This window comes from Lissotriton helveticus, chromosome 3_1 (assembly GCF_964261635.1).
Source record: "Lissotriton helveticus chromosome 3_1, aLisHel1.1, whole genome shotgun sequence".
Classification (NCBI taxonomy): Eukaryota; Metazoa; Chordata; class Amphibia; order Caudata; family Salamandridae; genus Lissotriton; species Lissotriton helveticus.
In genome coordinates this window covers 1,773,959,218-1,773,978,288 of record NC_136061.1, presented here as the reverse complement: position 1 = coordinate 1,773,978,288, position 19,071 = coordinate 1,773,959,218, and the positions used below count along the sequence as shown (strand labels likewise).

The 19,071-nt window shown below is 43.7% G+C and overlaps 1 protein-coding gene across 1 annotated transcript in view; it reads right to left on the bottom strand.

Moving 5' to 3' along the window:
• The window catches only part of KDF1 (keratinocyte differentiation factor 1), a 104,770-nt gene that overhangs the window by 2,828 nt on the left and 82,871 nt on the right, over window positions 1-19,071 (bottom strand). Inside the window, exon 4 of the mRNA XM_078682625.1 lies at window positions 4,221-4,295. Coding sequence (XP_078538751.1) covers window positions 4,221-4,295 — 75 coding nt within the window. The remainder of the gene's footprint in view (window positions 1-4,220; window positions 4,296-19,071) is intronic.

Genomic DNA, 19,071 nt, shown 5'->3' with positions numbered 1-19,071 from the left:
TGTAGTTCTGAGCTGCTAATGGTGACAAGCTAATAATAAAGGTAACAGTTTTGAAAGGATGAGGGGTAGTGTCCTGTGGATTGTGTTGACATATTGTCTCAATCTATGGTCCTGTTGCCGAATCCTAATGAGTGGGTAGTACCCTTAAACCCACCATGATGATAATGATTGATTATCCCTAGTAATCAAGTAGACATTGTTTCTTTGATAGCTTCAGTGTAAATTATTGAATGGACTAATTATTGACATATGAAGATAGCCTTACAAAGCACTTTGTCTGTAGCACAACTAAAACATACAGCAAGCCTCGTGAGCGAGGAAAACGGGTTGACTATCAAATGCGTCTTCAGTTTGCCATTTCGCTCTTCTAATCTCCTGCTTACTTCTGGTTCAACAGATACCATAAAACAGCAGGAACCCTTCCTGGCATGTTTTTCTTGCGGTGTGGGTATTCCTCCACTCAGGACTCAATTAGTCTACCTTAAGAAATGAAGATCTATAACCTAATTTTGAACTTTATGACTTGGAGTATTAGTATTCTAAAATTATTGCTTTTACATCCTCGGACGATCCATTGAGATTATATACCAGGATAACATATCATACCAAAAACACTGATTGGTATCCCTCTACCTAAGCAGGGGTAATGTGTGCCTCATAGAACACCACTAGCTATAGAAAAAAGAAAACAGAATCTTTTTCTTTTTACACAAAACCCTTACCCACTCTAATAGTGGTATGCTTTATCATCATCATGACGTGGTTTTCTGCGAAATACAAATAACCCTTGTTTAGGTGAAGAGATACCCATCTGTGTTTTAGGTTAAAGTATTGGGAGACCGAATCGATTTCTTCCTTCTTTAAAAAAAAAAAGTCTCCCCTCCCTTCTAGTTGGCAGGACATCTTATACGGGCCTTCCACACTGTTTATTTAATATATCATACTTCCAATTCCCGTACTAACTCACCATACGCACTCCCCAATACAATTTTACTTAGGTTATAGACAACCTTTTGACTTTTTATGTAATTCATTCTTTATTTCTGATTTGCTTGTAGACCGAATTTTAATTCACGATTCAGAAAAGGGGGTGGTGATGAACAGAGTGTCTGAATTAAGCAGACCACTCTTACCCAGTCCAAAGATCAGGGCTTGATCCATCACCGTTATTTAGCTCACTGCCCCATCCCAGCTCAGAACCTGGCTATATGCAAATGAGTCTGTCCCTGGCCCAGTGCATCATGGGAACAGGGCAGACCAAACTACCAAGCCAATTCTTCACCAGAAAGGAGACAAGCTTCCGGGGACCGGTTTCTGCCATTTCAGGCGTCGTCGGCCCGGCTTGCTTGAATCCTGATGGAGCAGTGAGCAAGGGACTCATGTCCGAGTATACCCTGCCACACCTATAGTGGCCAAAAACGATTCAGAAAAGGGGGTGGTGATGAACAGAGTGTCTGAATTAAGCAGACCACTCTTACCCAGTCCAAAGATCAGGGCTTGATCCATCACCGTTATTTAGCTCACTGCCCCATCCCAGCTCAGAACCTGGCTATATGCAAATTAGTCTGTCCCTGGCCCAGTGCATCATGGGAACAGGGAAGACCAAACTACCGAGCCAATTCTTCACCAGAAAGGAGACAAGCTTCTGCTTAATTCAGGCACTCTGTTCATCACCACCCCCTTTACTGAATCATTTTGTCCACCATAAGCGTGGAAGGGTATACTCAGATGTGAGTCCCTTGCTCATTGCACCATCAGGATTCAAGCAAGCCGGGCCGACGACGCCTGAAATGGCAGAAACCGGTCCCCGGAAGCTTGTTTCCTTCCCAGTATAAGAATTGGCTTGGTAGTTTGGTTTGCCCTGTTCCCATCATGCACTGGGACAGGAACAGACTAATTTGCATATAGCCAAGTTCTGAGCTGGGATGGTGCAGTGAGCTAAAAAACGGTGATGGATCAAGCCCTGATCTTTGGACTGGGTAAGAGTGGTCTGCTTAATTCAGGCACTGTTCATCACCACCCCCTTTTCTGAATTTTAATTCACAGCACAGAGTGTTTGGTACCTGGCTGTTTTACAATAATATTTGAAAGATTTCTAGACATTCCGCTAACCTGTTTGTTTAGTCTGGTTTGTTTTTGGCACCCCACTTCCTTCTTCATTGCTTATATTATTATTATTTTCCCTAATTTTTGTATGTTGGATAGTTTTGTTATTTGGTGGTCTGTGATGGCTATACTGCTTTTGCTCGCATAACTATTACAGTATTGAGAAAGCCCTGGGCCTGCGTGCCATTTAGAGGGTGAACCAGCGTTGGCTAAAACCTCTTATTTTGAACTTCTCTTAAGACTGAACTATTCCGAATATTTAAAACCGCATTTAAATAAATCGCTGTTTCAACACTGCAAAGGATAAGCCTTTGTGTATTGTTTCTGAGATTTAACTCGTCCAAACTAGAGTTCCACAAACAATTTTCAACCCTACTTTCACTTTGATAAATGTAATAGGCCTGATTGTTTACTATGAAAAGTTCCAATGAAGGCTGTAGACGGGAACAATTTATTGTCGAAAGCATGTGTTAAATGCAATAGGTATATATGGGTGGATTGGTGTTCTACATTCAGGCCATCAGATAGGTATTGGGTTACATGGAATCTCAGATTGCAGAAGTAGGCAAGGATTTTATTTTGACCGCCTTCTCTGACACACCCTCGATACACAAAATTTGCACTATGAGAATTCTTGTTAAGCCCTTGTATGATAGAGTCTTTTGCTCAACCAACTGTAATTTTATATGCATTTGTAAGTATAGTGCTTGATGTCCGATAGCTGCCTTGTGGGAAAGCTTGCGCTCATGCAATAGGCTTGGTTATGTACAGGAGGAGTTGGTTATAATGGCAAGACAACAGTAACAACTATAGGTATAAATGGTGCGCTGAGGAAAGGTATTTCAAATGCTGTAGGCCTGATCTGTTTAAAAACTATGACAAAGACAGTAGGCCAGATTCCCGATCTATATAACATATGCTAAAGCCAATAGGTAGATTGTTTTTGCACTGTTAGAGCGTGCAGTCAAGTATTTTGTTACATGAAATCTCACAGGTTACCTCTGCAGGGAATCATTTTGATGTTGGTTACCCCCATGACAAAACCTCGGGGCAGATGTTTTGCACAGTAATAAGTCTTGCAAGAATCTCTTCGAAAGGCCTGCTAAGCCTTAGCTGTCTGCCAGAATCATTAAACAATACAGACATGCATAGATATAAATCTGTATCTAAATAGATTCATAGAGGACCTTTAGGTTTGCCAGTGTCATTTACAGTCTGCCTACACCCACGAACGCATACTGCATGGGGTAATGGCTCAGTCACTGTTCCTCTAGCCTTAGAATGGCAGCATTTCTGATCACATGTGCACATACACCTGAAAATGAGTGCGGTTCAGTGTCAGGGCTGGTTGGCCAGTCTTTTAGATTCAAATTTTCTCCTTTTATAGCTCCCCTTTCATTTATTTTATATTACTTTTTTTAAAGAGGATACTCAGCTCTCCATGCATGAAGCTTGTTTAATCTGCAGTGCACAGCATTCATGTGACCATCTCCTCTAAACTAGGCAGCCAGGAACCCCATAGAATGCTGCAGTCCATAGTGTATAATTGTTTTACCATTTGAATGCATAGTTTCTCAACATGGCGGGCATGCTGGAACGTTAAAACAACAATACTCTATGTACAATTCCACTTCAAAAAGGACACCGTCTTGTTTAGATTTGTGAGTGTAAGTTTAGGCCTACCGCATTTATATGGCAGCATGTTTTCTTTTTTCTATCTAATTTGCCTAGTATATGTTGTTGAGTATGTGTGGGTTTGTGCAGTGGTTGTGTTAGAGGGTGAATGCAAAAATTAGTCGGTGGATAGATGAATGGATGCATGAGTACAGCGATGTGTGACAGAATACATATAAGATGACTTATTGAGTGCCTAAACATATCAATGTCACAAAGGACACTTTCATTCATAAGCCATACATATAGGCATTGGTAATGCTTATTAAATTATTTCAGTCATGCTCTGGTGGAGGAGTTAAGTCAGTTATTTAAGATAAATGTGTGGCCACAGACACTGCAAGAAAGATGGAGAAAAGCTACCAACCATGCCAGTTCCAGGCCTGAGACAGATGTTTGCTACTCATACCCTGAATCCACTATGGACGACAAGGTCTTACCTGGAGCACTATAGGGCCTCATATTTCGCGCTTCTGCGTCAGATGAGGTTTCTTCGGATATCTGTACATTCAAATCTAGGAAGGAGAACAATGAGGAATGTGGAGATAAATAGGATGTGACACTGGTTGTATCACTGGTAAAGAGCCATCACTCGACACCAAACAGTTGGCAGGTCAAACTTTCCTTAAAGCGATCCATCATGCTAGCAAAGTAACGTACTAAGCAAAAATAACCAACTGGTAAAATAACATAGCTAATTTTACTCTTGTGAAGTAAAAAGGGCACACGTGCTATTTTCTAAATAAACCAGCATTACTGACCAGAGGACAACTGTGAATGACGTCCCTGAGGACACTGCAATACCAGCAGTCAGTTTTACGGAAATATTGAACACACATACATGAAAGACCTCGCAAAAGCCGGGAGAGGCAGATGAATGCAATACTGAGAAGAGTACAAGATGGTCCCAGGAAAAATATTAACCCTAAGATGGGTTCATGATCCTCGAACATTCAACAGTCGATATTATTTCAGCTGTACTACTAATCGAAACCCTACTGACAGTCCAAAAAATGAGCATAAAACATATAACGTCATAGCATCTGGAGGATGAGCGCTTAAGAGGGCATAAAAAGTGCAAAGGACACAGATCTTATTTTTGGGTGCAGAACGTTACCCTCTTAATAGGGAAATGAGATTCATGACAGTTATTATACTGGAGCAAAAAAGAAAACAACCTGAAGACGAACCCAAAGAGTACACCATTTAGAGGCATGACTACAATATCGCAGAACTGTGTGAGGTGCCCAGAATCTGAAAACATCCTAGGTCTGAAAATGCTGATAATGTTCGAGGACAACTTTTTAACCACAAAAATAAAATTAGGCATAACACACACTTGAAAAAAAAACTAATTCGAAATATGGGACTGACGCACAGAAATGATTAAATCTTGTAACCCCGAATCCACTTGATCAACACAGCAGTGGAATAACTTGCTGATGAGCTTGTCCGTTCTCCCTCTCCGCCATTACTTCAAGTGGTTTATACGCAACCTATTCAGAATCCTCACTGTCAAGCAAAACTGGTGGGAGCCATTTTACCCAATTCGATCGCAGCATAGAGAACGCTTCAGAGTCACTTAAAGCCATTCCAAAACAGACAACTGGGTGACATGGCAGTCTTCTCACAATATTTTGTTGAGGAAAGAAAACACAATATGCCCCACATTCTACCAATTTTAAGAATGTGGCATTTTGCCATTAACTCACATAATTCCTGTGGCATTGCCATGAACCTCACAATTCCTGGGTAGGTGACCGAGCTTTGCTCATTTGAATAATATATACAAGCAGAGGTAAAGAAAAGAGGTCTGGGTCTAATGCACTAATTCAAGCACTTTAGAGCAAGACATAAGGGAAGAAGCCAGCAGGAGTAGACAGAGAGGCCTATATAGTTCAAGTTCAAGTTCTGGAATTTATATAGCGCACTACTCCCCCCCCAGAGGGTCTCAAGGCGCTTGGGGAGGGGGTTCATTATTTATCAAATAGCCAGGTTTTAAGTTCTTTTCTGAAGGAGATGTGGTTCTGTGTAAGGCGGAGGTGAATGGGGAGTGAGTCCCAGGTCTTGGCCGCCAAGTAGGAGAAGGATCTTCCTCCCATGGTGGATCTTTGGATGCGCGGAACTGCGGCGAGGGCTTGATTGGAGGATCTTAGTTGGCGGGTGGGTGTGTAGAAGGATAGTCGAGTGTTGAGGCATTCGGGTCCTAGTTTGTAGAGGGCCTTGTGTGCGTGGGTGAGGAGACGGAATATTATTCTCTTGTTGACGGGAAGCCAGTGGAGGTCTTTCAGGTGACCGGTGATGTGATCTTGGCGAGGGATGTCCAAAATGAGTCTCGCTGATGCGTTTTGGATGCGTTGGAGTTTTTTCTGTAATTTGGCTGTGATTCCGGCGTAGAGGTTGTTACCATAGTCCAGTCGACTGGTGACCAGTGCGTGGGTGACAGTCTTTCTTGTCTGAGGGGATCCAACGGAAGATTTTTTTGAGCATACGAAGTACGTTGAAGCAGGAGGATGAGACGGCGTTGACTTGTCTGGTCATCGAGAGTGAGGAGTCAAGGATGAAGCCAAGGTTACGTGCGTGGTCTGTGGGTTTGGGGGCTGTGCCCAGAGCCGAAGGCCACCATGAGTCGTCCCAAGCAGAGGGGGATGATCCTAGGATGAGGACCTCCGTTTTGTCAGAGTTAAGTTTTAGGCGGCTGTTTTTCATCCATTCGGCTACCTCTTTCATGCCTTTGTGAAGATTGGTTTTGGCGGTGTTAGGGTCTTTGATAAGGGAAAGGATCAGCTGGGTGTCGTCAGCGTAGGAGATGATGTTAAGGTTGTATTGACGTGCGATGGATGCGAGTGGACTCATGTAAACGTTGAAGAGTGTGGGACTGAGTGATGATCCTTGTGGTACTCCGCAGATGATTTCGGTGGTCTCTGATTTGAATGGGGGAAGTCGGACTCTCTGGGTTCTCCCGGCGAGGAATGAGATGATCCAGTCCAAGGCTTTTCCATGTATGCCGATGTTGCTGAGGCGTTCTATGAGGGTGCTGTGACAGACAGTGTCGAAGGCGGCGGAGAGGTCGAGTAGGATGAGGGCCACTGTTTCTCCGTTGTCCAATAGTGTTCGGATGTCGTCTGTCGCTGCAATGAGGGCGGTTTCGGTGCTGTGTTTGGCTCGAAAGCCAGACTGCGAGGGGTCGAGGGAGTTGTTGGATTCAAGGAAGGCGGCAAGCTGGCTATTGACGGCTTTCTCAATGACTTTGGCAGGGAATGGGAGGAGGGATATAGGGCAGTAGTTTTTAAGTTCAGAGGGGTCTGCTGTGGGTTTTTTCAGTAGGGCGCTGAGTTCGGCGTGTTTCCAGCTTTCTGGGAAGGTAGCGGAGTTGAAGGAGCAGTTGATGACATCACGGAGATGGGGTGCGATGATGGAGTCTGCTTTGTTGAAGATGTAGTGGGGACAGGGGTCGTTTGGCGAGCCAGAATGGATGGAGTTCATTAGGCGGATGGTGTCTCCAGTGGTGATTGGGTTCCAGGCGCTGAGGTTGTTAGGGGGCGGTTTAGGTTCGGAGGTGGGTGGAGAGGATTGTTCTTTGGAAATGTTCTCGAAGCTGTTATGTATATCGGCAATTTTGTTGTAGAAGAAGGAGGATAACGAATCGCAGAGGTCTTGGGAGGGAGTAATGTCGTTTGAGGCTGTGGTAGGGTTGGTGAATTCTTCGACGATGTTGAATAATTCTTTGCTGTTATGGGCGTTGTTGTGGAGTCGATCCTTGAATGCTGATTTTTTGGTGGATCGGATCAATTGGTGGTGTTTACGGGAGGCTGTCTTGAAGGTGGTCATGTTGTCAGTGGTTGGGTTTTTTCTCCAAATTTTCTCGAGAGTACGGCATAGTTTCTTGGATTTCTTAAGGTCCTCGTTGAACCAGGGGGCCTTTTTGCTGCCCTGTTTGGTTTGGTGGTTTTTCAAGGGTGCTAATTCTTCAACGCTGTGAGTGATTCATTGTTTGAGTTTGGTGGCAGCTTGGTTTGGGTCCGATGAGAGGGCGGGAGGGTTTTGGTTGAGCGATGTGAGGAGTTGGCCGGTGGTGATTTTGTTCCAGTTTCTTCGAGGAATAGGTTGTGGGGGGTTGTGGGTTGAGGTGGTTTTGTAGCTGAAGTGAACACAACTATGGTCTGTCCAATGGAGAGTTGTGGTGCGATCGAAGGAGATGTGTTTGCTGGAGGTGAAGATTGGGTCGAGCGTGTGTCCGGCTACGTGGGTGGGGGTGTCAACCAGTTGTTTGAGTCAGAGATTGGCCAGGTTGTCCAGAAGGGTGGTGGTGTTGCGGTCGTTTTTCTTTTCTAGGTGGAAGTTGAGGTCTCCTAGTAGAATGTAGTTCTCGGAGGTGAGGGAATGTGGGCTGATAAAGTCAGTGATGTCTTCGCTGAATTGTTTACGGGTTCCTGGAGGCCTGTAGATGAGGGTGCCTCCAAGTGTGGTCCTGGGGTCGGTGTGGATCTGGAAGTGGAGGTGTTCGGCGGTGGCGAGGTTATCGTCGAAGCTGGTCGTGACTCTGGTGGTGTTCTGATGGCGATGCCTCCAACTGTTTGGTTGGCGCGGTCTTTTCGGATGATCTTGTACGCGTCTGGGATGGCCATGGCGATGTCGGGTGCTGATGAGGTGTTCATCCAGGTTTCTGTAAGGAAGGCGACGTCCGGTGAAGTAGAGTTAAGTAGATCCCAGAGTTCAGTGGCGTGTCTGTGGACCGAGCGGGTGTTGAGCAGGATGCACTTCAGGTGGTTAGAGTCGGAGCTGTGGTTGGTGGATTTGGTGAGGGTCTTGATGCTGGTAAACTGTCAGGAGTGGCAGGCGAAGGGACCGTGGGTACGTCCTGGGGCAGCTTCGTAGCATTGTGCTGTGCATCCGGGGTTAAGGGCTAGGAGGGTCGAGGCGTCATAGGTTAAGCAGGTGGGGTGGGTTTTGCGAGGGCCAGGGGGTCTGGCGCTGGGCGCAGTCCAGGCGCGGACGGGCATAGACGGGCTTACCTTTGGCGCACCTTCGGCACGCATGGGGCGCGACCGCTGCGCGTGAACGCTGCGCGGAAAGACATCTGTAGGTATTGGAGGGGGAGGGGCTAGGCAGGGTCAGCTGGGAGGCGGGCGCGGGGTGGAGCTACGGTCTAGGAAGCACAACAGACAACAAAATGGCTGCAAGTAGGAGAAATCGAAACTGGGCGAGCCTGGGGGATAAACAGAGGCACAATCGGGCATAAAGTATTATTCTGACAACAATGCACAGACTTAACAATTCAGCACAAAGATGGTAAAACGCACAATGCACAATTTCACTACAACATGGAAAGCGGGCAATGCAGGCAGCGGCAGTAATGCGGGGGAAAGATCGCGCTGATGACTCAGCTGGAAGGCGCTACGATACCGCGGGACAGCTTTCAAGCGCTCTCAGGTCACGGAGTCAGCAAGCCTTGGGAGCGTGGGGGAGCGACCTCTTCCGAGCTAGTCAGGAGAGTCACCTATATGTAAATGAGTTCCTCATGCAATTCAAGCCATGTACTGTAGTGGAGGCGGAAGGATACATAAAATAGCCAATAGCACTGGGTGAGGGAAAAATACTACAATGGGCCAAGACAAGATGTCACTGACACATTTTCAGTGCTATAGATGAAGGAGGCTTGTGGAAGAAAGTGAATGTTTGAAATGGGCAGACCCAAAGTCCACTCTGTGTATATTGTTAGCAGTAGGTTTGGCCGACAGTGGTGCATTCAAAACCCAGACCTAATAAGGGCCTGACTCGGAAAAAAGGTGCATAAATTGTTTTTATTTTTAGAATTTATAAAACTCTCTCGAACATTTAGAAATCACGTATTTTGCTTCTGCTGAAAGCGTAAACATTTCAATAGAGTGTGGCGGGTCACCTTAAAATACACTGCAGTCACTGAAAAACCAGCACAAAATTAAATACTTCGGTGTCTATCTTGATCACACAATTTACCTTAGGCATAATCTACCCTGTTCACAAAGAGACAATGCTTCATTCAAAACCTGTCTGTGAGGTATGTCGAATGAAGGTTTACATGGCGCCATTGTTAAAATAATATTTTTTTTTCGTAAGGGAGGGGTGCTGCTTTCTTAAAAGTAGAAACTGGAAAAAAGGGGTGGAGGAGGAATAAGATTAAGTAGTCTATGGTTTCACCACTTCGTATGTAATACAAGAATGGCTGTAGCCTGGAGGCTAAAAGTACTTTCAAGGTAAGATGACAAAGCCCATTTCATGGAAAGATCAGCATATATTGCAAAAGAAGGGTAATACATGTAAGAAAGTATCTGGGGAACCAGGTATACGTGCAGTAGACCTGCACTGCTTTTAAAGAATCTGAAACTCACAATGAATTGCAGGATCAAAAATATGGCACACCTCTCAAGAGAAAGATTTGTAGCTCATGCATAGACTTTTGGGAAACTGCAAAAACGTATTTTTTTCCTCTTCTAATTTAGAGATCTTATTTATCATTTCTTTAGACTGTGGTATAGCCTTCCCTTTATGATAGAGTAGGTTCTATGGTTATTTTAGTTTACTGTGTACGGAGTTTTTACACCATGCTGATGTATTTTAAAACATTTATTGTTTGAAATTTCTCTCTCCACAACCGAACTTTTAGTTAATATTTGCATTTTGCAAAACTTTGTAAATTAACCAGACAATAAGAAGAATACACGATTAGAATTCTCTTTGCATGGGTGATCTCATCCTAATATGGGAAAGGTTTTTCTTGTTAGCAATTTTTTTTTTCAATAATAAAAAAGTGGATTAATTTAAAATAGATTTGTATTCTGCATGTATTAGTTTTCTAATGAACAAGCCACTAATGGAAAGCAATTGATCTGGGAGTTCTTGGTCAAGTAACATGACTAAACTAGACCGCAAAAAGAAAACTTTCAACAAAGTCTTACATCAAACCTTCATTTGAGCCCTGATGAAGTTCTCCAGGTGAGAACGAAACACGTTGGTTGAATATATGCTCCTATATCGCATGAACTATTTGATCTGAAATAAAGACTTTTTGAAATTATACATCGATTCTCTGGACTTCATTACCTGACGCAGGCCCACCCCTTGCTTCAAGTTAGGATCTGAAACACAGAGGCATCAATTGACGGCTGGTGCCTGGGCTTGTTGCACAGGACTTTAATTGTACATGAAACTAGCTTGAGGTGCAGAAGTAGCAGTCCGCCGTTCAAGTCCCTTTCTTTTGTACTGAGTAAATGAATGTATTTTAACATTATTACCCATGAGGTTCTATTTTACGTCCCTATCTGCAGTAAAACCAGTGGTTAGCATGTGCGGTGCTTGTCTTATAAACACAAAATAAGCTCCCCGAGAATTTTGAAATTTATAGATATATGTGACATATCCCTCCCAACGCTACTCCGTATAAGTGTTGGGCATACAAACAAATTTCAAAGATTGTCCTCACACACCACCAGGTGTCATGCTTCATCATAGGACAATCCTCGCTCTTCAAAACCTCCATTTGATGGAGAGCGGGCCTGCATCTGGAGTCATGGAGGCACTTCTAATTAAATATGGATCCATGATATAAGTGCGTTAAATACAAAAGTGACATCCTAAAACAATTTATTCGCTAAACTCCCACTTGGTGATTAAAATCTATTCTGGAGAAAAGGGGAATTAGTACCCCATCACCACGGTTACCGTCAACATGTTTCTGCCTTGCGGCTCAATTGAGTCAGTGGCTTTCATCAGGACGGGCATACGGAATCCTAATGAGGCAATGTGCTTTGCCTCCAAACCAGAGTGACCTGTGTCTACCTCTTAACTAATCTCGCTTTCCAATACCTGTGGACAGACAACAACATCCTTACCATTCCATATTCTACATTTAGGGAATGCATCACAATGCTTGTACATTTAAAAGCATGCAATGCTGAAACTGGACCTGGAGGATGGGGGCATGGGCTTGCCTGACAGTGAGTTGTATTACTATGAGACTAAGCTACAGCATGCGGTGCAGTGTGTGATAGTGGAGGTTAACTGGGATAAGAGGCTGCCGAGGGGGTACTGCGGGACCACACTCTTGTTGGAGTTGTTGAGGGGGTCTAGGGTGCCGGGGCACTTTCCTTACCTGGCATGTCAAGAAAGCAAACATTTGGGAGACAATGATTAGCAGGGTCATGAAACAGCCCTCACTTGCAAGAGAGCCGAGTATCTAGACCCTAGCACCAGTTAAATGCATAAGTGAGGCTATATTGATTTCTCATTGAAGGGAGGGTGGTTGTGAGGCGTTGGGGGACTTAAATCCGGCAGAGCAGTTCATTACTTTTGAGGAGGCTTGCGATGAGTTCTCGGTGGGGACTGGACAGTTCCTCCAGCAAGCTACAATTACCAGTACAGTTCGGGAAATTTGGTCAGGGTTCCCGGATGCTCTCGAGCTGTCCGAGACATTGCAGATGTTGCGGACAGTGGGTACTGCTGGAAATTCTGTGTCTGTGCTATAAGGCACTCAAGCAGGACAGCGTAGGGAGAGCCTTACTGCCAAACGGGCCTGTCTGGATGACTTAGTAGACCCCTGAAAGAAAGAATGGACCACAATCTGCGTACTAATTAGAAAGGTGTCCTGTAACGCCAGGCTTAAATTGTTACACTTCAATTATGTCCACCTCACTTACCTGACACCAATCAAACTGAGAAGAACATATGTGGGTAGGTTGGGGGCCTTCCTAAGGTGCCTACTTTCTAAACATGGCCTGGCTGTGTCCAATGATGCGCACGTTTTAGGGCAATGGTGAGGTGAGATTGGGGAGGGTGACTGGCATTGTGATGAAGAGGCCCCCAGTCGGTGTCTACTGGGCATAAGGTAGAAGCCCTAGAGGGGTGTGATGCGCTGGATGTTCTTGCAGCTTGCGCTGTTCGTTGCCAAGCAGGACCTAGCCATGGGGTGGTTGGGGAGGAGACCCCCTTCAGTGTCACCGTGGAGCAGGGATACAGTTGACCGGGCATTAGCAAGGGAAACTCACACCAGGCAGGCTAGGAAAGATGATGGAGTGAGGGGAAGACTTAGACACCTGGCTGGCAATACTGGAGGCATTCCAGGAAGCCAAGGAGGGCACCCAGGGTGCAGCCATTCGGGTACAGACCAAGCATGCGAGTACACAATGCACAAATGCAGCGGTAGGGATCAACAGTACAGGTACGCAGAAACTGCTGCACAGGTGAGGTTATGCAGAAGATAGACTTGGGATGGGGGGGACTGGGTAGGTTTCTGGTGAATCCACATATTGAGGAAAAGGATTGGTTATATATGTTATTTGAGACAGGGTGGGGTGGCATGACCCTCTTGTGACAATGGAGGTGGGAAAATGATAAATTGTGAATATTGTGAAGCTGTCTACTTTGATGCTAGCTTGTATATCAGCGAGAAGAATAAAAATAATTTAAAAGAAAAAAATATATATATACACACATATATATCAACACACACACATAAATTTACACTACCTGAGTGGGTCCGTGTCCGTTTTTCTGGAGTGACACAGAGGGAGAAAACTGAGTTCTTTGGATGGATGGATGGATGGATGGATGGATGGATGGATATATATATATATATATGTGAACAAGGCGGCAACGCCGAAACGCGTCTAAGCAGACACTGATCTTTGAATAAAAGTTTGGATTCAGACCCACGGAGTCAGCGCCTTCTTCAAATCGTACAAGCATGGTATGAAAGAATATATATATATATATATATATATATATATATATATATAGATATATAGATATATATATAGATATATATATAGATATATATATTATTTAAAATTTGAGACGCAAAGTGGAGACAGACCCTTAAGTTTGTTCTGGGCAAGACATTGACAAAATCCTGATGCACTAATATCTAAAGGAGCCAGAGTAAGTGTGCTTGGGCGATGATCACACTTGGTTCTTTGGCTTCCATATCAAGATCTCCTTTCGTGCCCTTGAGACAGCCACTATTTAGAACAACAAGGAAATATTAAGAGGGAACATTTAGGAAAAATCTATTCCTAGTATACCAACTTTATGAGACCGGAAACACAAGGCAGCAAAAAGCCCCCAGGCAATGGTTTTCATTGAAACCAATGCTTCCTGGGTTGAGTTGTGTCTCTCAGTAACACTACCTACTACTCTTTCAAATGTATACCATGTTCTGCATGGGCTGGAATGCACTGGCATCTAAGTTGTCTTACAATAAACAGCTGGAGGCTGCCATGCAAACATTTGACAAAGTGTGCGAGACCAGTGACCCTGCCCTTGGGTGCAGCCGGAGATGATGGAACATGAGGGCCACCTGAACATAGGAAAGGGGCCACTGAGTATGAAGATTTGCAGACTGTCAAAGAAGAGCCAACTAATGAAGAAGTTCATAATAAGGATATTGCCAAATGCATGAGTGGGGTGGTGCTGTAAACATAAACAGTGGCATGGGTCTGCCATAAGCTGGGTGGGAAACAGGTTCTTCCCAGACAGTAAGGGCAGTGACCTGAGCTGGGCTAGAAGTCACTGGTGAGAGTATTAGTGTCATCATAAATTAATGGCATATGGCACACGTGCGTAAGGACAGAGAAGCTACAGATCGGAGGATGGAATAACACCTCAGTTTCAATAGAACTGTTCGAAAGTGAGAGTCACCTCCCACCCCATACTGATTTCATGTGGACTAGTAAACACATTTGGAGCTAGCAGTGAGAGACCTCCTGGAACAGGAGCAGGCAAAAAATAAAGGGCACAGTAGAACTGCAACCCAAAGAAAAATATGAAACAAACAATAAGTACGAGTGCACATCTCCTGTCTCCCTTCGCAAGCTCCATGGTGGCAGAGGTAGTGATAAAGAGCTTCATGCACCAGTTTTTTTTTTTTTTTACATTAAAGCAGATCTACTTATGCAATAGTAGAAATTAAACAAAATCTGAAAAGAATTAGGAAAGCCATCAGTGATCCGGACAACATAGTTAACTCGCTGTAGGAAACAATGGAGTAGATGACTTCAAACCAGGAAGAGATCTGAGCAAAAACACTGATACTGGGAAAACAGAATACAATCCTGGAAGAATAGGATCTTGAAAACCGGCCACTCAGAAATAATGCACGTATCTGAGGCACAGTCAAGGGCACAGAGGGTAAAGTCATTAAGAAATATGTACCTTATTTAGTTGAACCGATTTTAGAAACAGGTAGCTACCCATAAATCAAATTGATCATGTTTTTTGAGTAAAAACCTAGTCCCGAACAAGCCAGATGCTGCAGAATATTCTAGTCTTCATACACAAGCATGAACAAAAGGAAAAGATCATGCTGAAAGCACATAAAAGTATAGACCTAGTTCATAGAACAATGACAGATCATAAAAACAGAACTTCCCTCCAGCTATTACAAGATCTATTGGATGTGGTAAAAGGGGGTATGTGGGAGATCCATGGGGAGTCGGATCATGGTTGAGGTTCCACAAGGGAATAAGGATTGGGTTCCAATGGTGAGTCAGTCCCCCGTTCATTAGTCTTACTTTTGCCCCTATGGGAAGACTCTCTAAGGTTAAGGGTGTTATCTTTTCCTGTGCCCTTGTTTTACACTTTATTAAACCACATACTTGGTCTCTATGCAAAAGACGGACCACAAATGGTCAAGGAGTTTGGAGGAAAAGCATTTCACATTGAGGACACACCCAGGTGAGTGACATCGTAGATATAGAAGATGTGATGAGTTGGTGGGACCGTAAGAAGCCCAAGTTATAATTTGTTGCGATCCAAATTCACAATTTTTAATGGAGATCTTTTAGAGGAGGGAAGGAATGACGAAGCCGCCTAATTGACCACGTCCTCACACACACACATGTGCAGCAACAGACAAGGCAAGTTGTGTGGGAGTAGAGATATCCTTACCTATAAAAGAAGATGACTTATAAACATTCAGTAAATAAACATAACTTAATGTAAGAGACCATAACCGCTTCAGAAGGTGTATCAGTATTCTGCGAGAAATGGAAATACTATACCCTGACATTTGTGTTGACTTGGGAGGAAGGACGGGAGCAGGCTGGAATAAAGATACCTCTCAGAATTATATTGCTTTTCCTCAATGAAGAAAGCTGCTGAAGTAGGCATACTTCTCTCCCTAAGCTCAGTGTATTGGGTGCAAGAGAAACATTGGGACGGCAAGTCCTCTTGAAAGGTTCCCTTAGGCGTAAGGTGTTTTCCGTAGCTTCAATTTATGTCCCAAGTACTGGATAGGAACGATACTTGGTAGGAGCCACGAATTAAGTCTTACATTTCTATAATGACGAAATGAGCATGCATGCTAAGACCCACAATAACTTACTACAAACTTTGCTTTCTTGTGTCTGGGATATGTGGCTGGTAATTGACACTTGAGTGGAAAAATGAAAAAAGTGTTGGATTTCATACAGCTATTTTGAGTTAAGATTGGGTCACTGTGGTGTTATTCCTCCAACATAACACAGGGTGCGTCTGTAGGCACCATTTGACAAAAATAAAAATGTCTCAGGTTTGTATAGTTGCATTGGTAAAGAATGCACGTGCCCCGTTCTCCCGACACAGGCTTTGTGTAGTGAAGTCTATCACAAGCCTTGAATACGGATGACCATTGCACTTTAGCCGTTGCCCTGTTGGAAAATGCTATTGTCTGCATTTATCTCATCATATTAAGATGATTATCTTTACACTATACTAATGTGTGTCGCAGACTTTTCTTTAAGAGAAACGAACAAACAACTTATATATAGCTTCACGCCCTGAAGAAGTCTCGCATGAGACGAACTGCGTTGGCTAAATGGTCTATTTTGACTACTGGATTTTAACAACTGAACAAATCTATCGATAAAGAATACGTTTTGCAACTACAAGAAAACCTTTGGACCTGCTTCTTCCATCAATTTCTATGGACATTTCATGATTTAATGAATTTGAATGAAACTTGCAATTGATGTGTGCTAAATCCAATTCTCTTTAGTCTATCACAGCAGGGTAGACTCTGGCCTGGATCATGCACAAAGAGGTGCGAGGTCTCTGAATTTGCTTGTGATCAAGAAAGACAAAAAGTATTTGCAATGCAATAGGTCTCGCAGTTACAAGAGTTTCAGCTATTGGCATTGTAAATAACAATGCCTTTTATTTATGTTTTTAAAACAAAAACAAAAATAAAAGGCATTATTATTTGCAATGTCAATAGCTCAAACTCGCGTAAATGCGAGACCTATTGCATTGCAAATGCTTGTTGTGGATGTAAGCGACAAGAACGCCAGCACTTAGTGCACGCGAAGTGACCTTGTGAGATGTAGACGCCATAGTAATTAATGTGAATGGTCTTAATGACGTATCCTTGAGGTTATGGCGAGTGACAATAATTAGTGTTATCACTGAAAATATCTTTGTAAAGTGAAAGCGCGCCATGCACCCGTTGTGCTGAAAGGCCGCAGGAGGTGAAAGCACGCCATGCGGGCGTTGTGCTGAAAGGCCGCAAGACGCCGTACGCAGGCACATGTCCGGTCCCGTCCGTACGAGTGCACATCTCCTGTCTCCCTTCGCAAGCAAAATCCACGACAATAGATCTCGCAAGCGAGCAACGCATGCTAGGCGAGACCTAAAAAGCTGTGCCTCAGCTAAAGGGACCATCACCTTGTACAGCAGAGCCTGCAAGCTAATCTGCCCCCTACATTCACCAAAGGGCAGTGCTTCAGGAAGTTTAATCTGAAGATCCTTGCTAACAAAGTCTTCATTTAATTTCTAAAGGAAGCCCAGTCATCATTGTCTAATCTAGATGTCTGGATACCCACCCTACTGCATCAGTAATAAAGGCAATACACTTCCCCTGTTTGGGGAAGTTTGGCATGCTACAAACAAGAGGCATCCAAAGGGTTTGCACTTTGTTTCTTATAATTAATACTGTGAGCCGCACTTTTTTCAATGTTAGCACCATTTACCCATATAACTTCTCACTTTGCTATGAACATGAGGTGCTTGCTTCCTTCAAGCACAGGCTAAAGCCTTGGGGAGGAGATGTAGTCTAACGGCTAGGGTGGTCGATTTCCAATCTGGGGAACCGGGTTCAAGTCTCAGCAATGACGCTCAATAGCCCCTGATTCTGGGCAAATCTTTTAATCGCCCCATGCCTACAAAAAATCCTCCTTTCCCCACTGGCTAAATTGGGTCTCCCACTTAAGAGGTGCAGATAACATCTCCTTAACTTCTACCCCATGGAGGCCGCCGCTCAGGAAACTCTGGTCCGCACTAGATGACCACTTTGATGCATTCAAACCCCCATGAATTTGAACACATGGTACTCAAAGCGCTTTTTTACATAGCTGTCACGTGCATTCTTCCTACTTATACAGGGTAGATCTACACAAATGCTTAGCTCAAGATGCCTCTGCTATCCAATGTTGGTGTTCTTTTCTCCTCAGGTCATGTCATGTGATAATGGTCATGTTAAACAAGTCATCGTGTAACTTTGGACGCAACTCGTCTACATCTGCCTATTAGACAATATGTGTGGACCCTTTGTTTTTTCTGGACTTGTGTTTATCTGGACTTGCCTGGTTTACAAAATGCAACTTACGGATCCAGTAGCAAAGTTTATAGCTCTGTTTTTTTTATGATTTCATTATAGTATTGTACGTAAGTTCTTGAACTGGTCTTCTTGTACTGTTGTTTTCCTTGCAGCTCCTAATAAAAAACCTTCGAACATTAAAAAAAAAAAAATGAATGGGTCCTTGTGTAATGCAACTGGTGCTCATGTAAAGCGCTCTGACACCTGAGGATCAAGTTTGCGCTACATAAAACTAAGAAAGAAAGAAATAGAAATGCTCTTAAAGTTCCTAGTATTTGCGTCCAGCCATTACTTTATGCTTTGCGACCCCTGCACTGATCGGCTGACTTTGCTGTAGCGGTGGTCTAGTGGGAGACATGCAGTAGATAGACTTGTCAAGTGATTCTAGAGTCTTATCAGCAGTACATAATAAATCACTATCTTTGCATACAATTATACTGATAACTATCTAAAGTCTTGCTTTCCCGAATTGCATGAGGTCTCAAAATAAACCTCAATATTTTTAAATCCGGCACGAAAACGTATCTTTACTTAAAATGTCTGATTGTTCCCTCTCCTCTTCGAGCTGGCCCTCCCCTTCTCTTCCGTCCTCTGCATGCCTCCTCTCTGAGCACAACCTTCTAAAATGCCTTAATCTCTACGATTGCATTTCTGAAAACTGCCCACAACTCCAATGAAAAATCACA